This window comes from Panthera onca, chromosome B4, assembly GCF_046562875.1.
Source record: "Panthera onca isolate mPanOnc1 chromosome B4, mPanOnc1 haplotype 2, whole genome shotgun sequence".
Taxonomy (NCBI): Eukaryota; Metazoa; Chordata; class Mammalia; order Carnivora; family Felidae; genus Panthera; species Panthera onca.
In genome coordinates, this window is record NC_138345.1 from 35,968,215 (window position 1) to 35,977,122 (window position 8,908).

The following is an 8,908-nucleotide window of genomic DNA, read 5'->3' on the forward strand; positions in this document are numbered from 1 at the left end:
GAATAAACAGGAGAGTTACAGATGGTAGTAAGTGCTCCAGAGGAAACAGAGTGCCTGGGGGCAGGTGACAGTTCTGCTTGGCAGGATCTCTCTGAGAAGCTGAGACCCAAATGGGTGCGAGGAGCCATCTGAGGGGGGGGGGGGGGGCATGAGCAGTCCAATCAGAGGGAGCAGCAGGTGCAAAGGCCCTGAATGAGGTGGGGGGGGAGGCGGGGGGGGGGGTTCCCTAACATCATGCACACCTACGTGTGGCAGGAAGTGGATGTGGAGAGGGAACTGCTGGAGGCTATGGTGAGCTTAGGAGACCTTTGTGCAGGGCTGGGTTGTATTTCTTTCAAGTTGCAGTGAAGGTAAGGAGGGTATTCTCTGGGAGGTGTGAGAGCTCCCTGTGAACATCACGAATGATACGCAAAGTCTGTAAGAAACCCCATTTGTAATGGCTCTGTTTCCGACACCTCTGAAAGAGGCCTCATTCTCTTTGAGAAACTGGGAGATTAGGTTAGGAGATTAGGACTAGGGATGGGTAATCCCTGGGTTTTGACAAATTAAAGGACCCAATGCAACCCTCTAGAGGCAGCCTCACGTCCATTCTGGAGAAGGGATCTTACCTGGGAAAGCAAGGGGGTCCCTGCTTGTCAGCCTGAGGCTCCCTAACACAGAGAGAGGTGTTGGGAGGGTTGACCACGAGTTTAAAAAAAAACAAAACAAAACATTTTTTTTAGTTTATTTATTTTGAGAGAGCGGTGCATGCACAAGGACGGAGCAGAGAGGGAGAGGAATCCTAAGCAAGCTCCACACTCTCAGCACAGAGCCCAACGTTGGGCTCAATCCCATGAACCAGATCAGGACCTGAGCTGAGATCAAGGGTCGATGCCTAACCAACTGAGCCACCTAGCCCTCCCCCCTCCAACAAAATGAATTTTAAATGTCTCAACTGGAATGACTTTAAGTGGGAATACGCTCTCAATTTGTCACAGGGAACTCTCCTTCACTCACTATTGTATTACAAACTCTCAGCTCCTCCCTCATGCATTCTGGCTACCTGCTTGGCCTTTGGGGACACAGGAGAATGAGACCTGAAAGTGTCTCTTTTCTAAGTAACTGTACTATTTGGTCTCACGGTGGTAGACACATCCAGCCCAGGGGAAAAAGGAAAAGTCTCAAATCTGATCTTCCCCTTTATATTTAATGCTTATTTGCGATTTGGTATCACAGAGGTTACCTTTTTAAGAATAAGAAAACACAAACGTCAAGAATTTGAGTGGTTTCAAATACAGGGAATGTTTCAGCATCTGCTTAGTAAAAACAACAGACTTTTTGAGATGGGGTCAGCAAGACCCCTTCCCTCTCAGCTGGAGACTTGTTCAGTCCTCAACTCTACAGGACCACATCAGAATCCACTCTCCTCCTAAGAGTGCCCCACTTTTCCCTCCCTTCACGACAGCCACCCCTGAACATCTATGCTCTCCTGTTATGGGTCATTACACAAACGGGGACCCTCAATTCCCACTGATGCGACGATCAAAACATCTATGCCTGATTGGACAGGGTCGGTGTTCTTCATGAGGCTCCCTGGAGAACTGGAGGGCACATGCTGACTTAAGCAATGAGTGTGCTGCTAATGTCCCACACAAAACAGCCTCCATCTTTAAATGCAGAGCAAGTAGGGGGCAGGGGCCAAGTAGTTCTCCCTGTCCTGCCAACAGGCCTTCATCAGTAGCATGGTAACATTGCACTTCTACAGTCCTACAAAGTCCTGGACACAGTTTTAGTGCTTTATATACACTAATTCTTACTACACCCCTCCACACAGCAAATACATAAGTATCATGTTACTGTTTCTACTTTACAACTGAGGAAACTGAGGCACAGAGAAGTCAGGTAACCTACCTGGCCGGAGGTTACACAGCTAGCTTCTAAGTGCTGGGGTTCCACACCCAGGCAGCCTGACTCCAAAGCCCCGGTCTCCATTGTCTTCGCCTTCTATAGCTTCAGGTCTCAGGGCATAATCTGATAGTGCAGTCTAGAACTCCTCCCCATTCTCTTCTCCCCTCCTCCCAGCCTGAGTCCCATTCACCAGCTCCTGCTCCAGAGTGCGACCTGGAATTTTCCAGTTTTAACCTTATATACAAAATCTCTCTAAGGTTTAATTACCTTGATTGCAACTCATGCACCCCAAACAAGATCTGGGTGAAATATTTAGTAATTCATTACTCAGTTTTTTCCAGGAGAACTTTCTCAATGAGTATAGGTGAAATACATAATCTTAGAGATGATCTATGAGGAGACTCCTCTGAACTGCAGCCCCCTGCAGCAATGGAAGACGGATCACATGGGATATTTGCTGGAAAGAGAAACGCAGGAGGGTGCAGGAGTCCTGGTTCAGACCCAGGAGATGCCCCAAGTGCAGGGAGCCGAGCTCCCCTTCTGTGGAAGGAGAGCAAAGGACCCTCAGCAACACACCTGATCACCCCCAGCTAGTGTCAGAAAAGCTTTGTTACCATATCTTTTGCTCTCCCAGCAGGAATCAGAGCAAATCTACCCACTGAACATTCTAGATAACTCCACAGTGACCTTTGGGGACTAAAGTTTGCAAACCAAAAACTTCTAACCCACTGCCTTTTCTAACTAAGCTTTCCCAGGCCTGGGGAAATCCTCTCCTGACCCTTTATCAATTAATCAGACAGGAGCAACCTTTGAGGGGTTCGCATTTCTGGGGCTCAAGGGGGCTGTAGAGGAGAGAGGGCTGGAAACCCAGCCTCAAGTCACCCGAAGCTGGAGACGGAGCCTCGAGGTAATCCTCTCCTCGGGAGGCCGACTAACCACAGAGGCCCCTGCCAGGCCGGAGCCCAAAGCCAGGAGCACAACCAGAGCCTCCGGCGCGACCACAAACCCTGCCTGCGCGACCACGGTTTGTGAAACAGTAACTCTGTGAAAGCAGCCGGCCGGCCCGCCCCTCCGGTGGGAACGCACCTCCTCTGATTGGCGGCTTCCCCTCCCCAGGCCCGGCCAAGGCAGAGGGATTTCCGAAGCGGAATCGGCTAAAGCTGTTGAAGACGACAGAACGCTAGCACGGGAAGGGGCCTCCAGCGCCCTCATTTTATGGAAGAGAGAGCTGACACCTCAAAAGGAGAAGCTGCAATGCACCTCGCTCCCGCCCCCCTCCCCTGCCCCCCATCCCCACCAGGGTAAATAACCTTCCCTGCAACACCACAGGAAAAGACGCTGATGCCAAGAACCGGACATACAGACAGGTTGGGATCTAAGGGGGGCCGGGGGGAGGGGGGCTGGAGGTTTGGGGGTGCAAAAAGAAATTGAGAAAACACTCCTTTGCCTTTAAGGACTGCAACTGCCGCCAGCACTGTACTTGCCCTTAGGGGGTCCCAGACCAGGCGGGCGGGGCTGGGTAGTGGTCAGTCAGCATGGCAGCCCTGGGGACCTTCGGTGACAACATGTGTCTACGTGTCCTAAAACCTCCGTGCGCGGCAATTGGAGGGTCTCCCTCGAGGACCAAACCAGGTTCCAAGTCACCCAGGAGGAAAGGAGTTGGGAAGAACGCCACATGGGTGGAGAAGCAGGGAGGAAAGAGACCAACTTTAGAAAGTCTGGAAGAGGATTCATGCAGCACAAAAAGACCCAACTGCAACCGCAGGGGCAAAGAAGTCAGGAAATGCTGCCGGATCAGCCAGCCCAGTGGCCAGACCGCCAGCCAGAGGGTCAAACTGGGATGGAGGGGGCGGAGGTTTAAATTTAGCCAGGTAAACAGAGCCTTTGCCAGGGGGAGAGGGCCCGGTAGGAGCAGAGCAGTCACCTGCTCTGCGCAGTTGGGGGACCTGTCGCTGAAGGAAGGGCACAGGAACTACCCCCAACAGCAGGTGGGCTCCCAGGTTGGCTCCTGGCTCCACCAACAAGCTAGCCACCATGCTCCTCAGAGTTGGATAGAAGGTTATTATTACTTTAAAAGGTGGCTCAATTTGGAAACAACCAGACCTTCTCATCTCTATCATGATATCTACTCCCAACCCCTCTGCTGGATTTTTCTGGATTCCTACATACAGTTTAAAGATGCTCAGTAGAAACCAGGCAGGGATGCCCAGATGAGGCTGGGGAGCTTCCATATTCTCTCCTCCTTAGAGGATCTTTATAGCTTAGTGCTGTTGTGAGTCTTAAAGAGACCTGAAGGAGTTACAAACACTCAGGATTGTGTTCAGGTGTGGGGGTGAACAAAGGTGGAGTCTGAAGGAAGACCTGTTTAGAAGACTACAGAGATAAATGGCAGGTAGTTTGAAAAGGAGCTAGGGAGGACCAAACCAGAAGAGTGAACAGGAAAGCTTTTGTGGACATGTTGTTTTTTTTTATTTCAGAGAAGGCAAGGACTATCACCTCATATAAAAATTTCCTCCCCTGCTGGAGATGCCAGATGTGGCAATCCAGAAACCAACAGAACTATCTTAGAAGTAAAAATTAGAACAGACTAGCCTAGTCCTCTGCCCTTCTTGAAGAAAAGCAAACAAAAAATCTTTCAGCTGCCACTAGAGTTAAAAGGGGGGGGGGGGTGGATATTCAGGTGAATAACAATCCCAGATTTTTGCTTTTCACAGCATATGGCGCCCAGCAATTTGGCAGTATCCCTTTCACTTACGCTTTTGGGCTTTAAAAAAATTTTAGAAAACTTTTTTTTTTTCCAAGTCAGTGAGATACCCTTCAAGATACTACAGCCACCAAATGAACTTAAGAGGGGTCTGGTTTCAGACATCCTGAGCAAACACCTAACACACACACACACACACACACACACACACACACACACACCCTCACTCATATATTCATACTCAAATACATAAGAAGCGAAAGCCTGGGAAAGTAGGAAATCCACAGATGGAAGAGGGCCAGCAAGCTCTCCAAGGCTGGCTTCTGCACCCCTGGCAGTCAGAAGCCCCCGCTTCCAACGCCCTCAGTGTGCCACACACCCTCTGTCTGATTTTCTTCAGGAAAGAAAGAGGAGCTGTCTCTCACAGCTGCCCTTAGGTATTTATCCACCACTGTCTCTTTAGGTCCTTGTATTCCATTCAGCTCCTACCCTGGTGTGAGTTCCACCTGCATGTTTGAGTGTGGAGACAGACCCCCTGTGAAGTCTGCTTCTTCTCTTGGGCTCATGGACTTGGCATCACAATGAAGGGCCCAGCTACATTGCTCCTGGCTCACAACTGTGCAAAAGAGGTCTCTTGGCATTGCCTTTCCTTCCCAGGAGACACACCTCCCCCTTGCTATTTATAACCACAAATCTTCTGTGTCAAAGAGAGAACAGACACTATTTTGAAATGGAGAAAAACCACCACTCATAGGTCGGTGTGTTTGCCAGGACTTGTGTGTGTGAGCCTTGGACAGGCGTGTGGGCACAAGCTTGAGGCCTGGCATCCACTCATCCCTGGCTGAGATTGGGAGTCTTGCCTTTGATAAGTAAAGCCCGCAGCTGAATCAGACAGCAGGAGGTGTGGCTGGGTCCAGGAAAGGGTCCTCACACTTTCTGAGGGTGTGCCTGCTGCTCCCAGGGCCCTATGTTGCCTTAGGGGCCAGCCACAGAAGGAGTCACCCTAAGGTTCCACCCACGTGTGCGCATTAAGTGCTGCTGTTTGGCCCTGCCCTGCTGGCCCAAGGTTTTCTGCACCAACATGGATGACATGGCACAGATGCCCCGTGACAGCTCTCTGTCAAGTGGGCACATTCCTGGGCTACTGTAGCAGTTCAAGGGACTGGTAACATGATCCTGAACCTTTCTCTCCAGGTACCAGGTTAAAACTCTGCCCAGGGTGGTAGTAACTGAAAGCTATTGCCAATGTGATCAGGTGGCAAAGCAGTGAAGGGGGGGGGGGGGGGAGGCGGGCAGGGACAGGGTGGAGAGCAAATGCCTCCATTCACAGCTGGGTAACCAACCCACGGCCTGAGCCACCTCAGTTTCCCTCTTGCAAAACAGAAGCAATCATGCTCCAAGCAAATTGAATCATCTCTCACAGTGATTCGCAGGATGGAAATATCTAGGAAATGCGGCTCTGACTAGAGTGCATGGCCAAATATCCACTGAGGCTCCACGAGAAAATGGAGAAAGAGGGCACCCTCCCCCCACCCACCCACCCACCTTCTCCCAGGGCTGGGATGGATGAGGCACAGGAGCGGAGGAGCAATGAAAGAAAACAGAAAGCTCCCAATTCCACTCAGCGCTTTACCTGCTCTGAGGCTTAGGCAGGAATTCGGGCACCAAAGTAACCCCGCTCCTGGGGGTTAAAAAAATCCAGATGTAGTCCTCGCTCCCGTCTGCTGATGCGGGACGCAGACCTCAAGCACAGAAGTCCAGCTGGGCCGACCAAGCCCGGAAAAGTGACCAAGAAGCTCCAAGGGGCTCGCACTCAGCAGGAACCAGAGACGGTCCTTGCGCGCGCCCGGGGGCTACAGCCGCCCCGGCCCCCTCCTCGGTCGCCCTACCCTGGGGAAGGACTGCGGCGGGCGCCGGGGCTGCAGGGGGAGGGCGAGCAAGCCCTAGCCTACCTGCCCGCGGCCAGGAGCGCGCCCTCGGTGCCCAGCCCCGCACGCTCACTGGAGGCAGTCGCGCGCGGAGAGTCCTTCGCCCCAGCTTTGTTCGCGGCCGGGGCACTACGCTTTCCCCGGCGCTCCCTGCCCCCCACCTGACCCCGGGCCGCCAGCTCGAGCCAAACGCCGCGAGGTTCCCCGCCGAGCGCAGGGCCCCGCTCCCCGGAGCCTCCGCGCCGCCCCTCGGCCCTTCCCGCTGCCGGGAGCCGAGCGCAGGCGGACGCCCAGGGGGCCGCTAAGTCGGGGCGCTCCGGGAAGTTTCGGCCGCCGAAGCCAGGACGAGGACGCCTCTCGGGCGGCGACAGCCGGGGGCCAGGGGCCGGGGGCGGCGACGGAGGCCCGCCGGCTCCTTTTCCCACAGCTGGCAGCCGGGCGCTTACCTGCATGTCCCGCCGCCTGGCAGGCCCGCGGGCTCTGGCTGGCCGCTCCGTTCGGCCCAGGTCTTCCAGCGCCCGGCTGCGCTGGGTCGGCCGGGCGCGCCGGCGTGCGGTCTGGAGGGCTCTGCCCCGCCGGGGACGCCCGGAGCAGATCCTACCGGCTCCTCTCAGCGAGCGGGCCGCTCCGATCCCGCACCGGATTCTTCATCCGCCGCCCGGCGCTGGGCTGGCGGCGTGGACCCGCGCGCTCCGCTCTGGGGGGCCCGCCGGGGCTTCTGCTCTGCCCCCCAGACGCTGGAGCCAACTCCGCGGGGGCAGCGGAACCTCCCCTCCCCCGGCGGTCCCGGGTCTCGGAGTCCGCGCACCGGGCTGCCGCCGGGAGGGCTCCCTGCTCGGCGCCCGGGATCCCCCGAGCTCAGCGGTCGGGGGTGGTCGGGGAGCGGAGCCCGCGGCCGAGCTGGAGGGAGGCCCTGGGCCCGCGGCGCCTGGCTCGGGCCGCCGCCGTCGGTCGTCGCAGGGCTGCGCGCTCTCCTCCGGAGCGCGGGACCCGAAGAAGTTTCGGCTCCAAGTTGGCTGCGGGGCGGGTGGCAGCCGCGGCTCGGAGTGCAGAGGCCAGCGCTGGGCGAGTGGATCCCCGGGGCTCCGCCGCCTCCGCCCCGCCTCCCGCGCCTCCTCCCCGCCCCCCGGCAGCCGCGCCAGCCCCTGACTCGCTCCTTCCCACCAGCGGAGCCCGCGACACCCCTCCCCAGGGCTCCTCCCAGGCGCGGGGACCGTGAACTCCGCACCTGCCTCCCGCCCCACGGGCGCACTCGCCTTGCCCCTCCGCCCCTCGGCAGAGCCGCCCCGGGCTTGGACGCGGGGGTGCCGAGGGGTGGGGGCCCGCCCCAGAGGCCCGCCGCCCGCCCCCTTCCCCCGGCCCAGCACAACCGCGGCCTCCTCCCGGAACTCGACCTGGTCCTCTGCGAGGACCTGAGGGACTCACCCTGTCCAGCAGCCCCCTCGGGGCACCCCACGCTCCTGGCTGGCGCTGCGGAGCTGGAGGCTCTGAGAGCAGGGAAGGTTCCGGCCATAGCTCCTGAATTTACATCAGCCACTCGCACGCGTTCGTCCTCCTTTGAATACCCCCAGAGATCTGTTATATCCACTTTACAAACTCAAGTTATATCCCCTCTTGATCTTGGACCGCCCCCCCCTTCTCCTACAGCACCCAGCAGAAATCTCTGGGACTAGGAAATCTGGTGGAGGAGGGGGTACACCAAGTAAAATGTTTCCAAATGGGAAATGCATTCTCCGATGGCTTCTGCGACAGCTCTGGGGCTGAAATATTCGCCTGCCTTTTTATGAGGAAACTGAGGCACAGAACATTGGCACGACCAGTCCATAATCACTGAAGGGAGTTAGTAGCCTGAAAAGTCACTAGAGCCCAGTTTTTAGCCTGAGCTCAGACCGAAGTTTAAATACTTTCATTGAGGTCCCCAAGTCCTGTTGGTAGATTAGCTCATAGCACCTCTGGGTGAGCTGTCCAAGGAGTTAGCCAAGGCTTCCCAGGAGGCGGGAGCTCCAGCCCCGGCTGCTGGACGCTAGTAACAGGGCACCAACAAAGAGCAGCCAGCAAGGTTTGAGGCGTGCCCTCCAAATGCCTTTTCTTTTACATTCTGAGACCCAGTCTCTTCCCTGAGTGAGTAGGAGGTCACCCTGCTAAAGAAATTGCCTTTGAATGCAGTACAGTGAGGAAACAAAACAAAACAATAGTAATAATCGAAGGCTTTGCCTTTTCTTAATTAGTAACCAAACAAGGTGACAGCCTCCGCTTTCAGTGGGGGAAGGGGCCACAGGGAGTGTGAGGGAATGAGGGACCAGGAACCCACCACATTGGCCTGGCTATAAGGACCTATTGTCCTCTGGCTTTTACAATAAGGAAAGTAAGAGCTGTTTTAGCAAATACC

General features: G+C 55.7%; 1 protein-coding gene across 1 annotated transcript in view; it reads right to left on the reverse strand.

Annotated features, from left to right (window-relative positions):
• The window catches only part of WNT5B (Wnt family member 5B), a 105,175-nt gene extending 97,610 nt beyond the window's left edge, over positions 1 to 7,565 (reverse strand). Inside the window, exon 1 of the mRNA XM_078450216.2 lies at positions 6,966 to 7,565. Within this exon, the coding sequence (XP_078306342.1) occupies positions 6,966 to 6,971 (6 nt within the window). The 5' untranslated portion in view covers positions 6,972 to 7,565. The remainder of the gene's footprint in view (positions 1 to 6,965) is intronic.
• Between the last annotated feature and the right edge of the window lie 1,343 nt (positions 7,566 to 8,908).